Consider the following 21,686-nt stretch of genomic DNA (forward strand, 5'->3'; position numbering starts at 1 on the left):
GCAGGTGGTGAAATTTGAATTCAAGAAAAATAAATCTGGAATTAGAGATCTAATAATGACCATGAAACCCTTGTCGATTGTCGGGGGAAACCCATCTGGTTCATTAACGTCCTTGAAGGAAGGAAATCTGCCGTCCCTACCCGGTCTGGCCTACATGTGACTCCAGACCCACAGCGATATGATTGACTCTTAAATGGCCCTTCAAGGGAAATTAGGGATGGGCAATAAATGCTGGCACAGCCTGTGACGCCCACGTCCCATCAGCGTATAAAAACAAAATGGCCGTCCCAGAAATGCTGGAAGTGCAAAGACAGAGGGTCAGGAAGGGATGACAACATCCCTCCTCGGACTGAAGGTGTCCCATCGCCTTCTGTCCAATGAGATGCTGCCGTCAGTCCGATGCCAGCACAGAGAGGGTGGCATCCTTGTGGAGGTCTTGATGCAGGACGTGCACTCCATGGCGGGGGGGGGGGGGGGGTGTCCACTCCATGGTTCAGTTAATGACTACTATGGATGAGGGCACAAGCTCCATGGTGCAGGGCTTCAAGTGCATGGTGCAGGCACTGGTGGGAATCCACGTGTGTCAGCCCCAGAGGACGGCGGAGCTTCTGGATCTCACTCCAGTTGGTCCTCTGTCCCTTGGAGGAACCCAGGGGCCCCCAGGCACCCAAAGGGAAGAAGATCAGCAGGAGCACAGCCCCGGCGCCCTCCACCCAGGATACCTTCAGAGTATCCAGCCCATTGAGCTTTATTGGGTGCCCCCACCCCCAGGGTTCTCCCCTTTGGAGGTGGGGGTCACCAGGTTTACGTGTTTTGTAAAGCCTTTGGAAACAACACCTGTGGGACATCACGCCAGCAGCCGCTGAATATTCAGTGGGGGGGGGGGGGGCGGGGGAATTCTCCGAGTGAGTGCTCGCTAACGACATGCTAATGTATTAAAATAAGGTGCCCGCCCCTCCGCCATTTTTCACCTTACTCCGCCAGTGTGGGGGGGGTTGGGGGGATGGGGGGGGGGGGGGGGTTGAAAAGCAGAAATTACGTTCTGAGCGGCGAGATTCGCGATTTCCGATTCTCTCCAGATTTTGTGACAATGTCGGATATCCCGCTGAAAATCGCCTCCAAGACCTCTGGCCCAGATGGATTCATTTATATATTCTATTAGAGAAGGGTACAGCACCAGAGTGCTGATGGAAGCCAATGTTACTCCTATATTTCGAAAGGGAAATAAATCCGGTCCGGGGACCATAGATTAGCAACCGTGACAGAGCTGATATGAAAAGTATCTGAATATTCCTGAAAAATAGAATAAAGAAACACGTAGAAATTGAATACACGCTGAACCGTACTCGGTACTGATGACAAAAGTGACAGTTGTGGTTGGCTTAAATTATCGAATTCTTTACACAAGTGACAGAAAGGATAGATAAGGGAAATATAGTAGATACCTTCCAAATCACTAACGGATTCGACCTCGGCACTATTTGTTTGCACGGTTGTTCAGAGGAATGTGAGCTTGAGTGCTTGATTTCCTTCCGAAGCACGAATGGATTGTACTCAGCAGTGTTTGTTTACACAGCTGTCCAGGGAATGCTGTTATTATCATATTATAAGGCTTGCGAGCCCTGTTTATAATGGATACTGGGTAACTGGATTGGAGAGTTCGGGGGGTGATGGTGGTGGCGGTGGTAAGGGAGTTGAGTGGGGGGGGGGGCTAAGGGGCGATTTACTTGTGGGGGAATTCAAAAGGGCTAGAAATATAAGATGAAATGAGTCACTAATAAATTCAATAGAATGTGGAACTAACTATCCAGCAAGGAGTTTTAGAAAATAGAATTTACAGTGCAGAAGGAGGCCATTCGGCCCATCGAGCCTGCACCGGCTCTTGGAAAGAGCACTCTACCCAAGGTCAACACCTCCACCCTATCCCCATAACCCAGTAACCCCAGCCAACACTAAGGGAAATTTTGGACACTAAGGGCAATTTATCATGGCTGATCCACCTAACCTGCACATCTTTGGACTGGGAGGAAACCAGAGCACCCGGAGGAAACCCACGCACACACGGGGAGGATGCACAGACTCCGCACAGACAGTGATCCAAGCCGGAATCGAACCTGGGACCCTGGAGCTGTGAAGCAATTGTGCTAGCCACAATGCTGCCGTGCTGCCGTTAAGTCGTTGCGTACACAGTGGGAGCTAGGTAGGTGTGTGAGGGAGAAAGGGACGGAAGGCTTTATTGATGGGGTTTGAGGAAGCATGGGGGAAGCAGGTTCTGTGTGTGGTGCTCCGTGCCTGGCCTGGACCACTGGGGTCTGAACAGTCTGCTTTGCTGCTGTTAATTCTATGTACCCACAACCTTCTGATGCACGAGCGTCACCACTGAGCCAAATGACACTACATTAAACATTGTTAAAAATTATTCGGTGGCACCAATCCATCATTGCTGTTTCTCATTCTGAAAATGTCAGAAGTAAAAGGAACTCTGTAATGAAAGCATACATTATCCTGTTTCCACAAATGCAGGCGTCTTGGAACGGAAAAATGATTACTGATGTACAGCTTATTGGGTTGTCTTTAACGGAACGTACACCTTTTATACCTCTTCACCCTGATGGATAATGTTTGTCAATCGCGACTGATTAATTTGGGTTAAATTTGATTAGTTATTCCAGCTTGAACAACGCGAGGACGTTGGCTTGACACTCTCGAGCCTCCACCTGGATGGGTTCAGTGAGGTTACCACATGGTTTTGCAGTGCCAGGGTCTGTACTATGGACTGCCCTCAGTCCTCTTTGGGGGGGGGGTTGTTGGAATTTAATTCCCCCCCCCCCCACCCGCTCGAGCATGTTTGGAGATGGAGGGCATTGAATTACTCGTGAGATTGGGGGGGGGCTGGGGGGGGGGGGGGGGGCTCCCCCCCCCCCAGTCCTGGTGGGAAGGCCGTGGCTGACCCCCCCCCCCCCCCCCCCCTCCAATCTCACGAGTAATTCAATGCCCTCCATCTCCACGACCAATTGAAGCTCTCAAGTGGGCCTCATGCCGCCACCGATGGCATTCGGCCAATGAACGGCAAATCCGGGCGTCTTTGCTTTGCCTGTGGGCTCCCCTCGTTGTCAGGCACTCAGCGCCCGATCAAGGGGCCTGGCGTCAGGACGTGAGCGGATGCCCACTGTGAGCCCTCGCTGTCAACCGCTCTAACCCCCCCCCCCCCGGACCCACCTTGTACCCCACCTGTGGCCCACGGTCCCTCGCTGACCTTCGGCCTCTGGTGGATGCATTACTGGCAGCTGCCACCGCTCCCCTGGTGGTGCTGTCTGCAAACAACAGTTGTCTGCCTCTCCACAAGAAAAGTACAGCACAGGAACACAGGCCCTTCGGCCCTCCAAGCCTGTGCCCACCATGCTGCCCATCTAAACTAAAATCTTCTACACTTCCTGGGTCCGTATCCCTCTATTCCCATCCTATTCATGTATTTGTCAAGATGCCCCTTAAATGTCACCATCGTCCCTGCTTCCACCACCTCCTCCAGCAGCGAGTTCCAGGCACCCTCTACCCTCTGTGTAAAAGACTTGCCTCGTACATCTCCTCTAAACCTTGCCCCTCGCACCTTAAACCTATGCCCCCTAGTAATTGACCCCTCTACCCTGGGAAAAATCCAGCAAGAGCCAGCAACTCTTGTGAGCAGGGTAGGGTGGGGGAATGGGGGGGGGGGGGGCTGTTTCCTCCAGAGTGGTTGATTCTGGAGAAGGTCAGCCATTGTGTAACCCCGTCCACTTACTCCTTTCAGTGAACCCCCAATGTACCTCCCTCAGTGTCAGTGTGCTTCCTTTGCTGAACCCCAATTGGTGACCGCACCCCCCCCCCAATCTAGTAATTCCCATCAGCGTAACTCCATCAATGTACGCCTGCCAGTTAATTTCGGCCACTGAGATTTGATCATTTACGATTACCGAGTATTACAGCTGGTGCCACCATTGTTTGAGGCTTCTGAGGAAATCGACAATGAACATAATAATAATAATCGCTTATTGTCACAAGTAGGCTACAAATGAAGTTGCTGTGAAAAGCCCCTAGTCGCCACATTCCGGCGCCTGTTCGGGGAGGCTGGTACGGGAATTGAGCCGTGCTGTTGGCCTGCCTTGGTCTGCTTTCAAAGCCAGCAATTTAGCCCAGTGAGCTAAACCAGCCCCAATTGGTTGTTGGGAGACCGGGGATATGTTTTGCTGGTGTGACTCCTGATGCCTGTTAGGAATCTCTACGTGACAGCAGAATGCAGACCTGGCCAGAAATACAAAACCTTCTAACTTGCCATTGAACATTGAAAGCACCATCAATTAATTAAATTGAAGACACCAAACGGTGGGGGGGGTATTGAGTGTGAAACTCGTTCCCGCAGGGAGCGGTTCAGCCAAATAGCATAGATGCGCTTAAGAGGAAGCTGGAAAAGCGTGCGAGGTAGAAGGGAATAGTGGGTTGTCAGATCAGTCCTGAGCTTACCAAATGGAAGAGGGGCCGAATGGCCTCTTGGTGCTCCTAATTCATATGTTTGCTCATAAACCCTGCTGCTCGGGTTGAAGGAGGATGGGTTGAGGCTCAGGTCTGTGGAGCGTGGACATTATCAGGGACTGTTTGGGTCGGATGGCCTGTTTCTGTGCTGTAAATTCCGTGTAATTGTTTTGGAATTTTCAGAAAGATAAGTTAGATCCATTAATGCAGACATTTGGAAAGTACCAGACACTCTGTTATCCTGAATGCATAAATGTTAATTCTAAAATAATAGCTTTGCACGGTGATTGTAACCATTTATTATTAGTTTGTACATTTAGTCTGTATGAATTAAATTACGGTGATATGTTTTCTCACCCATCTATGCTCAAATAATTTGGTTGCCGGTTCACGGATCTCAGAATTGGAGATTCTACCATATTTCAGGAACGTGGGATTCGTTCTGTGGAAACAATTGCTAATGTTTTACAATTCCAATTCTCTTCCCATAGCGAGTGCTCCTCTAAGACAGACCTTCTAAGCATAGTGATTAGCACAATTGCTTCACAGCCCCAGGGTGCCAGGTTCAATTCCCGGCGTGGGTCGCTGCCTGTGCAGAGTCTGCATGTACTCCCCCGTGTGTGTGTGGGTTTCCTCCGGGTGCTCCGGTTTCCTCCCACAGTCCAAAGATGTGCAGGTTAGGTGGATTGGCCATGCTAAATTGCCCTTAGTGTCCAAAATTGCCCTTAGTGTTGGGTGGGGTTACTGGGTTATGGGGATAGGGTGGAGGTGTGGGCTTGGGTGGGGTGCTCTTTCCAAGAGCCGGTGCAGACTCGATGGGCCGAATGGCCTCCTTCTGCACTGTAAACTCTATGAAACTCTATAAATTTCAAGACAATTCTGGTACCATTGGGTTGGAGAAGCCAAGGCAGCTTGCTTTCCTTTGAACAGTCCCATGAGATCTATACCATTACCTCGAGAGGGCAGATGGAGCCCCAGTTTAATTTCTCAATGCCAGCTTAGATTATACACCCAGGCCCTGGCAGTGCTCCTTGGAAATACAACGTTCTGACGGAAACAAGAGGCTGAACCAGATTGGCCCTTACTTTGTCTCACCCTTGGATACGTATCCAGCTCTCAGGGCAGCTGATGACGCTCCCTTTTTGGAGTTAAGACCTACCTACTTAAAATGTTCAGAGGCCATTGGTTAAAGGGATAGAATTGACTTAGACCCGTCATAATCCTTAAATAGAAGCAAAATACTGCAGATGCCGGAAATCTGACATAAAAACAGAAAATGCTGGATAAGCTCGACAGGACTGGCAGCGTCTGTGGGGAAAGAAACAGAGTAAACGTTTGGCATCATGATAAGCCATCACCGGAACAGTTCTGTAGCGTATGGACTCAAAACTTTAACCCTGCGTCTCTCTTCACAGCGGCTGCCAGACCTGTGGAGTTTAGCCAGCATTTTCCATTTGTACCATTTCTGTTCGGGCGGCACGGTGGCACAGTGGTTGGCACTGCCGCCTCACAGCGCCAGGGACTGTGGTTCGATTCCCGGCTTGGGTCACTGTCTGTGAGGAGTCTGCACGTTCTCCCCGTGTCTGCGTGGGTTTCCTCCGGGTGCTCCGGTTTCCTCCCACAGTCCAAAGATGCGCAGGTTAGGGTGGATTGGCCGTGCTAAAAATTGTTCCTTGGTGTCGAGGTTAGGTGGGGTTAGGGTGTAAAGGGAATAGGATGGGGAGTGGGGTAGGGATGTTCTTTCAGAGGGTTGGTGTGGACCCAATGGATTCCATGGTTCTAAGTGATAATCCAAATGATCCGCTTCCCAATTGGTCGATAAATTCTCAATACTCAGATTTGAGTGTGTAGTTCATTGAGGGTACACATTTATTTTCTCCCTCCTGTAGGTTTCACAAAGCCAGCCTTAGCCAACAAGGCCTGGTGTGGAGCATTTATTGGTCATGGAAGAAGCCTCTGATAGGGGTGCAGATTTGACCAGATTGTCCGTTGGGGGGGGGGGGTTAGCAGGAGTAATTACCAATACAGGTCATTGCATTGTATTGCTGTGTGATTAAGACCTGGCGTATTCTTTGACCCGAGGCTCTGATTATCTATTGCAGGGATTAAACTCAATGAAGATGAGGCACATGGGCTTGCAACTCCTGAAGATTTTATTGATACTCGCGTCGCATGCGGATTGGGCGAAAGGAATTTTGAAAAGCCACCCTACCCTGAACATTGCCGTGATCCTCGGCGGCACGTCCTGCGAGATGGACATCAAAGATGTTTTGAACAAAGATGATTTCCAACATTTGCCCATTGACCCCAACGTGGTGCAGGTGACCGTCAACGAGACCGACCCCAAGAGCATCATTACCCGCGTTTGCGACCTCATGTCGGGGATGAAAATGCACGGTGTGGTTTTTGGGGACGACACGGATCATGAGTCCATTGCAGAAATTTTGGATTTTATTTCAGCTCAGACTATGATCCCGATTCTTGGAATACATGGCGGTTCCTCGATGATAATGGCCGACAAGGTAGGAACTGGCTTTTCCCCTGTTCGAGTGGCTGATTGCTGGGAAAAGGGCTCTTCTTTCTCCGATCGGCACCCCATTTCAAACAATGAGTAGGTGTGAGATCAGGACACAAGCTCTCCCTTCTCACCATCGCTGAGTCCCTGCCTCAGTTACCAGCCATGGAAGATCTCTGTTTTCGGCTCCATGAATTGTTTCCACTTTCTCCGCTAGCCTCCCAGTTTTGTGTTGGAATGCACAGACTGAAACGGTGGTGGTGGAAGCAGATTCAGTGGTAACTTTTAGAATGGAATTGGAGGGCAGCACGGTGGCGCAGTGGTTAGCATTGCTGCCTCACCGCGCCAAGATCCCAGGTTCAGTCCCGGCGCTGGGCCACTGTCCGTGTGGAGTTTGCACATTCTCCCCGTGTCTGCGTGGGTTTCACCCCCCACAACCCAAAGAGATGCAGGGTAGGTGGATTGAACACGCTAAATTGCCCCTTAATGGGAAAAAAATTAATTGGGCACTCTAAATTTATTTAAAAAAAGAATGGAATTGGATATACGCTTGAAGAGGGGGCATTCCTAAGGCTATGGGAAAAGAGTAGAGTAGTTTGACTAACTGGATACCTCGTTCAAAGAGAAAACATTAGCACAATGGGATGCATGGCCTCCTTCCTTGCTGTAGGTTGTAATTTGTCCTGGCAGCTTTCTTTTCCTGAGAATTTGGGCGGGACTCTCCGATCGTTCCCACGGGTCCCCCTGGCGGCGGAGGGTGGGATCAACGGGAAACCCCGTTGACAGTGGCGGAACTGAAAGCTCCCGCCGCCAGCCAATGGTAGGTGTCGCCCCAGCCCAAAACACTGGGCGCGATTCTCCCAAAACAGGAGAAATCGTAAGGTTTGACGCCAGCGCCCCCCTTCCCGACCGGGAACCGATTCTGGTCCCCGGTCGGGGCTAGCAGCCCGACGCCGTAAGCTCCGGCATCACGGGCTTAACGAATTTCGTTAAGCCCGCTTGCCGGAGTTAGCGCCGGCTGATGCGTCATATGACGTCAGCCGCGCATGCGCGGGCCAGGACGTATTTGCGCGAAACCCGCGCATGCGCGGGCCAGGATGCCCCTCAGCCGCCCCGCGAATGGATACGGCGGGGCGGCCGAAGGAGAAATAGTGCGCGGGCATCGGGCCCGCTGCCCGCGATCGGTGCCCACCGATCGCGGGCCCATGGCACCCCTGGCACGGCCGTGGTACTGCCGTGCCAATCGGTGCCATGGTTATAAAAAGCGAGTTGTTCCCGCCGTTTTTACGAACGGCCAGACCAGGTGTGTTTGCCGTTCGTAAAAACAGCGTAAAGGGCTGGGACTTCGGCCCATCTATCAGCTGTGAATCGCTGCCGGCCGTAAAAAAACGGCGGCAGCGATTTGTGTCGGGAGTTGGGCGGGGGGGGGGGGGAGAATAGCGGGAGGGCGGTAAAAATGTTGGGAAGGCCCTCCCGCTATTCTCCGACCCGTCGTGGGGGGCGGAGAATCGCGCCCACACTGTGCCAGGGGAGGGGATGGCCGGGAAAGGGTGGAAAATCCTGCTCTGTGTGTTGGGACCACTCAAACTCGACAGACCTTGGCAGCCAAGACAAAGAGGAGTAATATATTCCACCTCTTAAGACTGGATTTCAAGCAGAGGTAGTGATGTGCTAACCTCCTGCATGACTTGATTTTATGTCGATTAAGGAGCAAAGCCGCCCCATTGGTTTTCTTGGCCGTTGCATGTTTATGGTCCCTCCGTTCGAAATGCACGTCCTCCACTCTCCCCATCTAAGGAAACAATTCAGTGGTTTTCCAAAGGTGCTGGATTTTCACTGAATCCAGGAGACTCCAAGAACCTTCCAAAATGGCGGGCATGACCCCGGTATGGAAGCCCTCCTTCCCATTTCCAACAGTTCATATTTTCATCGCGGTGTCGAGTGGGGCCAAGATGGAACTCGCACACATGGTGATCCAGAGCTCAGGCTGGCCATTTGAATTTAGCGCTGAGATCAAACAGACCCATTTCTCCGTGCCCGAAGGGAGTTGCAAGTCTTTAGAGAAATGGGAAATGCTTTTGAAGAACAAATAAGGCCAGTGGTGCTGTCAAGCTGTCAGGCTTCTGAAATGGCCAGACCCTTACAAAGATTGGGAAAAAAAAAACTTCCTGTGCCTGTGAGAGTTGAAAATAAACCCTCGTCTAACTGTTTCAATAGCTGTTTGCTGACATATCTTTATCATAGCAGGTGGGGCGGTTATAAGTTGACAGTTTGATTGACAGCTCAAGGAGGTTATTAAAGGATTAACTGTTTCATGTGATGTTATGAATACAAATGTTTGTTTTTATAAGTACTTGAGGGGATTTAAATGTATTGAATTGGCTTTCATGAACGGAGGAATGTTTCTTTAATATATAATGAAGTCTTAGATATTTCAAGTTTTATTTCATCTCAGCATTGCCCCTGAGGTCTGCTCATGGTGGATACTGGATGAGTTGGCATGGAGGGTGTAAGGGCAAAGGGTGTGTGTGGGCGGGGGGATCACGGGACGGGATTCTCCCATGCTGCGCCGTTTGGGAGAATCGCCACCATTCAGAGTGGGTCGGCCGCATTGTTGTTGTCTCCTGCGTCCTGCACAACATAGCCCAGGAGAGGGGCGATGTCCTGGAGGAGGAGGCACAGGGGGAGCCCGATAAGGGCGATGCAGCTGTACATGAGGAGGAGGATGGGGAGGGGGGGGGGGGCACAGATACGACATGGGGGCTGGATAAGGCCGGGAGGATGCACAGGGTAGGGGCAGGGTAGAGGATGGGGGCAGCAGGGTGGCATGGTGGTTAGCATAAATGCTTCACAGCTCCAGGGTCCCAGGTTCGATTCCCGGCTGGGTCACTGTCTGTGCGGAGTCTGCACGTCCTCCCCGTGTGTGCGTGGGTTTCCTCCGGGTGCTCCGGTTTCTTCCCACAGTCCAAAGATGTGCGGGTTAGGTGGATTGGCCATGCTAAATTGCCCGTAGTGTCCTAATAAAAGTAAGGTTAAGGGGGGGGTTGTTGGGTTACGGGTATAGGGTGGATACGTGGGTTTGAGTAGGGTGATCATGGCTCGGCACAACATTGAGGGCCGAAGGGCCTGTTCTGTGCTGTACTGTTCTATGTTCTAACGCCACCGGCTTGGCGAGTGAGCACGCGAGGCGTTGATCGCCGCAAGTTCCACCAACTAGGGGGAGGGCATCACTGAGCACAGGCACTTGCACCACCGTTCCGCCCGAACGCGCCACCCAGCACCCCCCCCCCCCACCTCCTACACCATCCGACAACCCTAGCTCCCACACCGCCACATTCACAGCACCGTACACCTGCGGCACAACGGGATGGTCTCACACGATTGCTTGTGTAAGTGGGTGTGATCAGTGCCATGTTGGATGATGACAACCCGCTTTGCGATGAGCTGTGAGCTCCGGATCGTTAGCCAATGTCTGGCTCATGGCCACAGCTACACTCTCCACCTGGGTGGTCCCTGTATGCGTCACGGACACTCCATCACATGGCCATGTGGGGTAGCTGGCGTCGGTGTTCCGAGGATGACGGGGGGTTGGGGGGGGGGGGGGGGGGGACACACACCCTGCCTCACCGTTGTACCGAACTTCGACCCCAGCGCCACTCGGTCCCCTTCATGACCCCTCAGGCACCGGACATAGCACAGAGGCAGCTAGGTTTGGTGTAACAGTGACTTTAATCGTGACATTCACATACCAGTGCCCGAGCCCCCATAACTACGCTGTGCCCTGCACCCGTGCCAACATACTACGTGTTGAACGTCTTTGCCTTACGGGCCCTACCACTACGCCTTGGTGTTTCCCCAGACGGTACAGCAGGAGTGGAGGCGGACTGCTGAGACTCCTACCCTGCGACTTGGCTCCCCGTCGGTGCGCGTTTCCTGGGGCGGCCCGGCATGGATCCCTGTCAGGGACTGTGCAACCTCCCTCTGGGCTTGTGCGCCACCATCCAGCACGTGCGCAAGGCCGCCAATGCTCTCAGCGATGGCCTGCTGAGACTCGGCCAGACCCCGGAGCACGGTGGCAATGTCCAGCTGGCTCTGGGACATGGCTGCCTGTGAGAGGGCAGCCCTGTCCTGCGCCATGGATGAAGCGTGCACATGAAGCCCCACGCCTTGCAGAACCTGACCCATGGCCGAAACCGTTGCCCCCATTACCTCCACCGCGCACGCCACCCGTGCGGTGTCGGCCTGGGTGGCAGCCATGACCGCTACCACTCCCTGCTCCTGGACGCGGATGGACTCCTCCAACTGCGTCTGCAGATGCTGGAAGGCGGCCGTCATCCCATTGTCCACTCCCTGGGTTTCCAAACGCATCGGGTCTGTAGGTCGGTCTGGTAAGTCCAGGAACGCGGGAACTGTCTGGGAGGCAGCTGGGTGCTGGGGCTGGGCTGCCCTCCGACGGTCCAGCCCCTCGGCTGCTCCTACCTCCACCTGCTGTTCTGGCTCAGCTGTGTGGTACACACCAGTCAGTGTCCCAGAAGCCTCATCACTAATGTGCCCAACTGAGGTGAGGCTATCTGCGATGGTGGAGGCTGTGGGTGACAGCAGTGATGCAAGGTCCATGTCCTCATCGGACCCCAGGTCTGGGGTCTCCTGGCTCGAGCCTGGGACCGATGGACGTTATCCCCGGCGCATGTGAGAGGCCTTGTCCGGTCTGTCCATCATCTGGCCGTCCTCTGCCCGTCACTGTCCAGTGTCCCCGTCCTCTGTCCGTCACTGTCCAGAGTCCCCGTCCTCTGTCCATCACTGTCCAGAGTCCCCGTCCTCTGTCCGTCACTGTCCTGACTCTCCGTCCTCTGCCCGTCACTGTCCTGGCTCTCCGCCCTCTGTCCGTCACTGTCCTGACTCTCCGTCCTCTGCCCGACACTGTCCTGGCTCTCCGTCCTCTGCCCGTCACTGTCCTGGCTCTCCGTCCTCTGCCCGTCATTGTCCTGGCTCTCCGTCCTCTGCCCGTCACCGTCCTGGCTCTGCGTCCTCTGCCCGTCACTGTCCTGGCTCTCCGTCCTCTGCCCGTCACTGTCCTGGCTCTCCGTCCTCTGCCCGTCACTGTCCTGGCTCTCCGTCCTCTGCCCGTCACTGTCCTGGCTCTCCGTCCTCTGCCCGTCACTGTCCTGGCTCTCCGTCCTCTGTCCGTCACTGTCCTGGCTCTCCATCCTCTGCCAGTCACGGTCCTGGCTCTCCGTCCTCTGCCCGTCACTGTCCTGGCTCTCCGTCCTCTGCCCGTCACTGTCCTGGCTCTCCGTCCTCTGCCCGTCACTGTCCTGGCTCTCCGTCCTCTGCCCATCACTGTCCTGGCTCTCCGTCCTCTGCCCGTCACTGTCCTGGCTCTCCGTCCTCTGCCCATCACTGTCCTGGCTCTCCATCCTTTGTCCGTCACTGTCCTGGCTCTCCGTCCTCTGCCCGTCACTGTCCTGGCTCTCCGTCCTCTGCCCGTCACTGTCCTGGCTCTGCGTCCTCTGTCCGTCACTGTCCTGGCTCTCCGTCCTCTGCCCTTCACTGTCCAGAGTCCCCGTCCTCCGTCCGTCACTGTCCAGAGTCCCTGTCCTCTGCTCGTCACTGTCCTGGCTCTCCGTCCTCTGCCCGTCACTGTCCTGGCTCTCCGTCCTCTGCCCATCACTGTCCTGGCTCTCCGTCCTCTGCCCGTCACTGTCCTGGCTCTCCGTCCTCTGCCCATCACTGTCCTGGCTCTCCGTCCTCTGCCCATCACTGTCCTGGCTCTCCGTCCTCTGTCCGTCACTGTCCTGGCTCTGCGTCCTCTGCCCGTCACTGTCCTGGCTCTGCGTCCTCTGCCCGTCACTGTCCTGGCTCTCCGTCCTCTACCCGTCACTGTCCTGGCTCTCCGTCCTCTGTCCGTCACTGTCCTGGCTCTCCGTCCTCTGCCCGTCACTGTCCTGGCTCTGCGTCCTCTGCCCGTCACTGTCCTGGCTCTCCGTCCTCTGCCCGTCACTGTCCTGGCTCTCCGTCCTCTGCCCGTCACTGTCCTGGCTGTCCGTCCTCTGCCCATCACTGTCCTGGCTCTGCGTCCTCTGCCCGTCACTGTCCTGGCTGTCCGTCCTCTGCCCGTCACTGTCCTGGCTCTCCGTCCTCCGTCCGTCACTGTCCTGACTCTCCGTCCTCTGCCCGTCACTGTCCAGAGTCCCCGTTCACTGCCCGTCACTGTCCTGACTCTCCGTCCTCTGCCCGTCACTGTCCTGGCTCTCCGTCCTCTGTCCGTCACTGTCCTGGCTCTCCGTCCTCTGCGCGTCACTGTCCTGGCTCTCCGTTCTCCGTTCGTCACTGTCCTGGCTCTCCGTCCTCTGCCCGTCACTGTCCTGGCTCTCCGTCCTCTGTCCGTCACTGTCCTGGCTCTCCGTCTTCTGTCCGTCACTGTCCTGGCTCTCCGTCCTCTGCCCGTCACTGTCCTGGCTCTCCGTCCTCTGCCCGTCACTGTCCTGGCTCTCCGTCCTCTGCCCATCACTGTCCAGAGTCCCCGTCCTCTGCCCGTCACTCTCCTGGCTCTGCGTCCTCTGCCCGTCACTGTCCTGGCTCTCCGTCCTCTGCCCATCACTGTCCTGGCTCTCCGTCCTCTGCCCGTCACTGTCCTGGCTCTCCGTCCTCTGGCCGTCACTGTCCTGGCTCTCCGTCCTCTGTCCGTCACTGTCCTGGCTCTCCGTCCTCTGCCCGTCACTGTCCTGGCTCTCCGTCCTCTGCCCGACACTGTCCTGGCTCTCCGTCCTCTGCCCGTCACTGTCCTGGCTCTCCGTCCTCTGCCCGTCACCGTCCTGGCTCTCCGTCCTCTGCCCGTCACTGTCCTGGCTCTCCGTCCTCTGTCCGTCACTGTCCTGACTCTCCGTCCTCTGCCCGTCACTGTCCTGGCTCTCCGTCCTCTGTCCGTCACTGTCCTGGCTCTCCGTCCTCTGCGCGTCACTGTCCTGGCTCTCCGTTCTCCGTTCGTCACTGTCCTGGCTCTCCGTCCTCTGCCCGTCACTGTCCTGGCTCTCAGTCCTCTGTCCGTCACTGTCCTGGCTCTCCGTCTTCTGTCCGTCACTGTCCTGGCTCTCCGTCCTCTGCCCGTCACCGTCCTGGCTCTCCGTCCTCTGGCCGTCACTGTCCTGGCTCTCCGTCCTCTGCCCGTCATTGTCCTGGCTCTCCGTCCTCTGTCCGTCACTGTCCTGGCTCTCCGTCCTCTGCCCGTCACCGTCCTGGCTCTCCGTCCTCTGCCCGTCACTGTCCTGGCTCTCCGTCCTCTGCCCGTCATTGTCCTGGCTCTCCGTCCTCTCTTCGGCTGTCTAATGGCCGTCAGTGTCCTGACTGTCCGTCCTGTGTTCGTCAGTGTCGTTTGTGTCGGTCCCCTGTGCGTCCGGTTTCTTTGTCCCGGCTTCGGACAAGGGACCTCCTGTCCGTCTTCCTTCCCCTCCCTGGTGTGCGTCCCTTTGGGTGGATGGACGTGGACATGGATGGCGGTGGCTTGTCAGAGAGGCTCCGAGACGATCGGCGGCTGGCCCTGGCATACACAATATAGCATGTATTGTTAGACACGCGGCGTCGGGTGTGGGAGGGGGGGAGGGGGGGGTGAGGGGGTGGAGGGAGCAGAGTGAAGGGGTGGAGTGTGGGGGGAGGGTTTAGGGGTTGGAGGGGGCAATGTGAGGGGGGCAGTGTGAGGGGGGAGTTAGGGGTTGGAGGGGGAAATGTGAGGGGGGCAGTGTGAGGGGGGAGTTAGGGGTTGGAGGGGGCAATGTGAGGGGGTGCAGTGTGAGGGGGCAATGTGAGGAGGTGGAGTGTGAGGGGGGGTTTAGGGGCTGGAGGGGGCAATGTAAGGGGGTGCAGTGTGAGGGGGTGGAGGGGGCAATGTGAGGGGGCAGTGTGAGGGGGGAGTTAGGAGTTGGAGGGGGCAATGTGAGGGGGTGCAGTGTGAGGGGGCAATGTGAGGAGGTGGAGTGTGAGGGGGGGGTTTAGGGGCTGGAGGGGGCAATGTAAGGGGGTGCAGTGTGAGGGGGTGGAGGGGGCAGTGTGTGGGGGTGGAGTGTGAGGGGGGGTTTAGGGGTTGGAGGGGGCAATGTGAGGGGGTGCAGTGTGAGGGATTGGAGGGGGCAGTGTGAGGGGGTGGAGTGTGAGGGGGGGTTTAGGGGTTGGAGGGGGCAATGTGAGGGGGTGCAGTGTGAGGGGGTGGAGGGGGCAGTGTGAGGGGGTGTGAGGGGGTGGAGGGGGCAGAGTGAGCGGATGGAGTGTGGGGGGGGTTTAGGGGTTGGAGAGGGCAATGTGAGGGGGTTGGAGGGGGCAATGTGAGGGGGTGCAGTGTGAGGGGGGAGTTAGGGGTTGGCGGGGGCAATGTGAGGGGGGCAGTGTGAGAGGGTGGAGGGGGCAGTGTGAGGGGGTGCAGTGTGGGTGGGGTTTGGGGGTGAAGGTGGCAATGTGGGGGGTGGAGGGGGCAGTGTGAGGGGGTGGAGTGTGAGGGGGGTGTGAGGGGGTGGAGGGGGCAGTGTGAGGGGGTGGAGTGTGGGGGGGTTTAGGGGTTGGAGGGGGCAATGTGAGGGGGTGCAGTGTGAGGGGGGGTTTAGGAGTTGGAGGGGGCAATGTGAAGGGGGGCAGTGTGAGGGTGTGGAGGGGGAAATGTGAGGGGGGCAGTGTGAGGGGGGTGTGAGGGGGTGGAGGGGGCAGTGTGAGGGGGTGCAGTGTGAGGGGGTGGAGGGGGCAGTGTGAGGGGGTGGAGTGTGAGGGGGTGGAGGGGGCAGTGTGAGGGGGTGGTGTGAGGGGAGTGTGAGGGGAGGGGCTGAGGGAGTGTAGCCAGGCAGGGGAGTCTCGCTCGCTGCTGTGCCTCCGCTCTGGCATGGCGCTACCTCCCGGGTGGCGGCTCTCCCAGTGAGGTCCAGAGCCCTCTGCTCATGGATGGCGAGGGGGTGCAGAACAGGTGATCCCCCTTCGATTCTTGTACAGTCACGATGGTTGTGGGCTGTCCTATCCTGCGGGGGGGGGGGGGGGGGGGGTTGCATCAGAGTTACGTGAACAGCAGCAAGACGCGTAGATGTTGGCAACATTATGACTGGGGTGGGGGGCACTGGGCACCACGCCATGGAAGCTCACAAGGGGGTGTGGTGCCCATGTGGGTCGTGTGGTGCGTGGTGCCCCCCTCCTGCGTGGGCACGTGGTGGGGGGGGGAACTCTCGGGGTACTTACCCTGGCTGCCCTCGTGAGGTTGTGGAGCTTCTTGCGGGACTGCTCACCCGAGCGTGGGGAGTGCCCCACAGCGCTAACGGCGATGCCCACGTCACGCCAGCTGCACCTGACTGTGCTGGCCGGGTGCCGGTGGCCACGTCGTGGGCACAGGATCGCCCTCCGCTCTTCCACGCCGTCCAGCAGTGTCTCTGCTGGACCAGAGGGGCTGGTTTAGCTCACTGGGCTAAATCGCTGGCTATTAAAGCAGACCAAGCAGGCCAGCAGCACGGTTCGATTCCCGTACCAGCCTCCCCGAACAGGCGCCGGAATGTGGCGACTAGGGGCTTTTCACAGTAACTTCATTGAAGCCTACTCGTGACAATAAAGCGATTTTCATTTTCATTTCCCAGGCCATTGACCTGGAACCTGGGAGCCGGCACGGCGGGGCGCAGCCATCTCTCTGTGTCGGGGCCTGTGCGTGGATCGCGCACATAAAATGACGCGACGCCGTGTCGTCTGGGTGTCGCGCAATGTCGGCGCTGATCTGGAGCCACGCCCACCGCGTGTCTCGCGGCCCCGCTGCTGGCCCCTTCGATGCTGCCGGCGGCCCGTTAGGGCCGTCGTGAAACGCGACAGCGTTGACGACGGCGCGGACACTCTGACTCGCCATCGGAGAATCCCGCCCATGATATGTCACGGAGGATATGAGACGCTATGTGGGGTGGGTGGGGGGCGTCCCATACCTGCCGGGAATTGGGACCGTTCCATTCGGGGAACTTTCTCAACCCCCCCCCCCCAACACGAGTGTGGAGAGCGAGAAATTTCTCGACTCGAGCTACCCGCCAAGGGAATAAAAAGCGGGGTCATCGTGGCAGCTTAAGGTGGGGGTGCATGAGGCCCCGGATAATCCCTTCCTCCGATTTTATGTATGGGATTTTCTCGCCATTCCCGCCGGTAGAATGCTCCGGTCCTGATGACAGCGACCCCCCCCCCCCCCCCCACCGCGCAGGTTCCCCAGCGGCAGAGGGTGTAAACAATGGGAAACCCCATTGACAGGCACGGGAAGATCCCACCCTCGGCCAAGGGCGTGCCACCTCCACAAAACACGCTGCCGGGGTCGGTGGAGGGGGGCCGGAGGGGGGGGGGGTCCGGCCCAAAGTGCTTCCTCTGACGGATGCATGGGGCCCGGAAAGGGTGCGGAGGAGATTTTCAGGAATGGCTCCAGTGACACGGGGGATTTTAGCCACAAGATTAGGTTGGGGAAACCAAGGTCGCTCTCCTCAGAACGAAGGAGATTGAAGAGGGGGGGGGGGATTTGATCCAGATGTACATGACTGTGACAGGTTCGGATAAGGTCGGCAAGATAAAGCTGACGCTACAGGCAATAACCGTCTGTTATTATGCGGGGGGAGGTGTGGTGGCGGGGGGGGGGGGGGGGGGGGGGGGGTGGAATGTGTGCAAGGACCTGTTTACCCGCTGGAAACAAGGGTGGAGGCTGCGGAGATGACGAATGATTTAAAAAATGGATATTGAACGGGCTCTTGAGAGAAGTAAACTCCCAGCAGGCGATTGGGATTGAGCGATTGCTCCACGTCAGCCAGCATGGACCCAATGGCCTTCATATGTGTTGCAATGACTCTCTTTGGGGGCACAGCCAGCCATGACCTGATATTACTCAATTGTCACACTGCAGAAGCTGTGGCCAATAGCGTCGGGCTTCTGGTTGTTGAACCCTGTCATATGGTCCCATGATGCACCAGGATGGTATGTAACTATAGTCATCAAACCTTGACCATTAAAGGGAGCCAGTGGTGCAGTGGTATTGTGTGTAGTGTTATGTCATTGGACGATATCCAGAGACCCAGGGTAATGCTGTGGGGACCCAGGTTCAAATCCCACCACGGCAGATGGTGAAATTTGAATTCAATAAAAATCTAGACTTATAGGGCGCGATTCTCCGCTCCCCAGGCTGGGTGGGAGAATCGTGGGTGGGCCGGTCTGGCACCCCCCGCGATTCTCCCCCCCCCCCCCAAAATGGCGTGCAGTTTTTCACGCCGACCCGCGATTCTCCGGCCCGGATGGGCCGAGCGGCCTGCCGTTCCTGACCCGTTCACGCCGGCGGCAACCACACCTGGTCGCTGCCGGCGTGAACATAGCGCGAAAGGTAAGTTTGGGGCCTGTGGGGGGCAGAGAGGGGATCGAGCACCACGGCCGTGCTCGGGAGGGGACTGGCCCGCGATAGGTGCCCACCGATCGTCGGGCCGGCGTCTCCAAGAGACGCACTCTTTCCCCTCCACCGCGCCGCAAGATCACGCCGCCACGTCTTGCGGGGCAGCGGAGGAGAAGACGGCAACCGCGCATGCGCACCTAGCCCCCCGGGGGGAGGAGAATAGGGGGCGAGGAGCGGCCTCCGACGCCGTCGTGAAACACTCCGGTTTCACGACGGCGTCGGCCGTTGAGGAGAATTCCGCCCATAAAGTCCAACCATTGTTGTCAAAAACCGCCTGGTTCACTGAAGCCTATCCTATCTGGCCACCATGTGACTCCAGATCCACAGCAATTAAATTGAAGAGTCATGCTCATTCAATGGGGAAAAAAAAATCACTGTGCAGTGAAATACACAAATACACATTAAATCCAAGTTTATGCGAGCTATATTTTACAGCTCAGATTATATGTGCAGAATAGCGGCATAAACAAGTCCGAGGTGGTGTAATTTGGAAGGATAAGGAGGCCAGGTACTCCTGGGAAAAATATAAGAGTCTAAAATAGATGAACAGAGCGATCTGAAGGTTACAGACACATAGATCACTAAAACTAGCGTGATGCATATTAATTTTTTTTTAAATTTAGAGTACCCAATTATTTATTTTCCTATTAAGTGCCAATTTAGTGTGGCCAATCCACCTCACCTGCACACCTTTGGGCTGTGGGGGGTGAAACCCACGCAAACAGGGGGAGAATGTGCAAACTCCACACAGTGACCCAGAGCCGGGATTTGAACCTGGGACCTCAGCGCCGTAGGTGGCAATGCTAACCACTGTGCCACGTGCCGCCCTGTGATGCATATTAATAAGGTAATTAAAAAATAAAACAAAGGCTTCATTTCCAGAGGAATTCGCCCAGGTTTTTTTTTCACTGGTGAAATCCCCGTTGGGTGATTTGTGACGCATCAATTCGCAATTTGATCACATTTGGAAAATTTTTTTTGAGCCCGTGGGGATTCTCACTGAAGTCACCCACATTTAGGGTGGCGCAGTGGTTAGCACTGCTGCCTCATGGCGCCGAGGACCCGGGCTCGATCCCAGCCCCGGGTCTCTGTCCGTGTGGAGTTTGCACATTCTCCCCGTGTCTGTGTGGGTCTCACCCCCCCCTACTGTTGTATTTTATATTTTCCCCGCGTCTTGACTGTGATAGAGAAATTCAAACAGCATTCATTAGAAAAGCAAAACTGAACTTTATTTCCGAATTTGAACTGACTGCTAGCAGTATATGGCTGATACTTGGAGTCGGAAAGCAGTCAATTACAAACTGCGGAGTCCGTCCCAAGTCTGCGATAGTACAGAAAAGAAGGCGATTCTTATACATTATAGGATCAAGATAACATGAATACAGCTTGGTCAGGAATTTGATTGAAAGTAAAACATAAGTAATAATCGTTACAATGGCGTCACCTTCTGACCTTTAGGGGACTTGAGTTTCATATCATTTTCTTGTCTTTGTTTTAAGAAAGGGAAGAAGTTGTTTACATACAGGCAGAGACTGTTGTTCAGCTTGTTATGTATAAAGACTACTTTCTAGCTCCAAGCCTTATCTAGACTCTCAGAGTCACCCAGTTCCCAAGACATGCTGACCTCGGCTGTCTCTGTATTCTGGGCCTTAGGTTATATGAAAATCAGTTTAAATTCACTTGTACCAAGAAGACTTGACTAGTTTTCCCATCATGCCATTATTTGCTTCACACAATACTACACTACAACCCAAAGATGTGCAGGGTAGGTGGATTGGCCACGCTAAATGGCCCCTTAATTGGAAAAAACGAATTGGGCCCTCTAATTTTATTTTTTTTAAAAAGAATTTACCAAAACATTTGTTTTGAAGTGGGGATCTAAAGACGTCGGCCTGGCCCATTCCTACTCCTCGCCGATCTGGTGTCCTGGTCACCAGACAACCCGACAGCATCCCCCATTCCTACTGACCGGCACAGACACCATCCCCACTCGCAGGCACCTGCTCCAACCCCCCACTCCCTCCCTCCCCACCCTCCTCCATTGCTGGCATCACTGTCACCGGTAACGCTATGGGGCCGTCGAACGCTTCCTCCACTCCACTCACTTTCATGCTCCCCCCTTCCATGCCCCCCCCCCCCCCCTCCCCCTCAAGCCCTCCCCCACCCCAATCTCTCCCTTTCATGGCCATGTCCCCTCTCAGGCTCCACCCCTTTGACAGTGTCCCCTCCTTGCACCCTGGCACAGTTCCGGGCCTCCGTATTGTTAAAAAGGATATTAGAAAAGGTGCAAAAAACAAAAAAGATTTACTAGAATGAGACCAGAAATGAGAACTACCATAACTCCCCATGAGGATCACGAGGAAACAATCATTGATCTCCCTGTGAGACTTGTGGAGGACCAGCTGTCCAGGTAGGGGGGCGGAGTTGGGGCTCATTATGAGCAAGGTATAAATCAGGCCCGACCAAGGTGAGACAAGTCCCCCCAGCTAGGATTGCACTGGGAGATGCTGCGTTATGCAGACTGTTGCAAATATATATTAAAAAATTCCATCTTCACTTACAACAGCTTTCCTCTGCGGTATTACAAGAAGTTACAACTTTCAGGGAAGATTGAATAGATTGCCGTTCTTTTCTCTAGAAAGTAGCAGGTTAAGCAGGGACCTAATCAAGGTCTTTTGAATTGTGACATGAGTTTTAAAATAGTTTGTTTTACAGAGTGGGAGCATCATTGGCTGGTCCTCCATTTCAGAAGGCATTTAAAGATCTGGGGCTGGATTTTCCGCCCCGCCACATTTCTGCCACGTCCCGCCGGCGGGATTCCCCGTTACGCCGGCCGGTCAGTGGGATTTCCCATTGTGGGGCAGCCCCACGCCATCGGGAAACCCCTGGAGAATCCCGCCCCTGGAGTCAGGCCAGGACGCCCCAGGCCAGGTTATTAATGAACATGATGGGTTTTTGCAACAATGGTTTCATGGTCATCGTTAGACTTTTAATTCCGATTTTTATTTCTCCACTGCAGGATTAATCCTCTAGATTACTGTTCCAGTGTCAATACCAGTCATACCACTGCCTCCCCTAGATAGCTGCAGAGAAGATGATTTCCTTTGGGAGACCAGGATAGAATCGAGCTTCCGGTCCACACAAAAAGTGGAAATTTGACCTTGGCTTCACCTCCAGTATAAACATGAGAGTCACAAACAATTCCAGGAGGGAATTCTATGGACACGGGCATAAGATGGGGAGCGAGAT

The 21,686-nt window shown here is 55.3% G+C and overlaps 1 protein-coding gene across 1 annotated transcript in view; it reads left to right on the forward strand.

Annotated features, from left to right (window-relative positions):
* Positions 1 to 21,686, forward strand: part of LOC119956525 (glutamate receptor ionotropic, NMDA 2B-like) — a 579,238-nt gene that overhangs the window by 212,592 nt on the left and 344,960 nt on the right. The window contains exon 3 of the mRNA XM_038783815.1: positions 6,609 to 7,028. Coding sequence (XP_038639743.1) covers positions 6,621 to 7,028 — 408 coding nt within the window. The 5' untranslated portion in view covers positions 6,609 to 6,620. The remainder of the gene's footprint in view (positions 1 to 6,608; positions 7,029 to 21,686) is intronic.

Source organism: Scyliorhinus canicula, chromosome 23 (genome assembly GCF_902713615.1).
Source record: "Scyliorhinus canicula chromosome 23, sScyCan1.1, whole genome shotgun sequence".
NCBI lineage: Eukaryota > Metazoa > Chordata > Chondrichthyes > Carcharhiniformes > Scyliorhinidae > Scyliorhinus > Scyliorhinus canicula.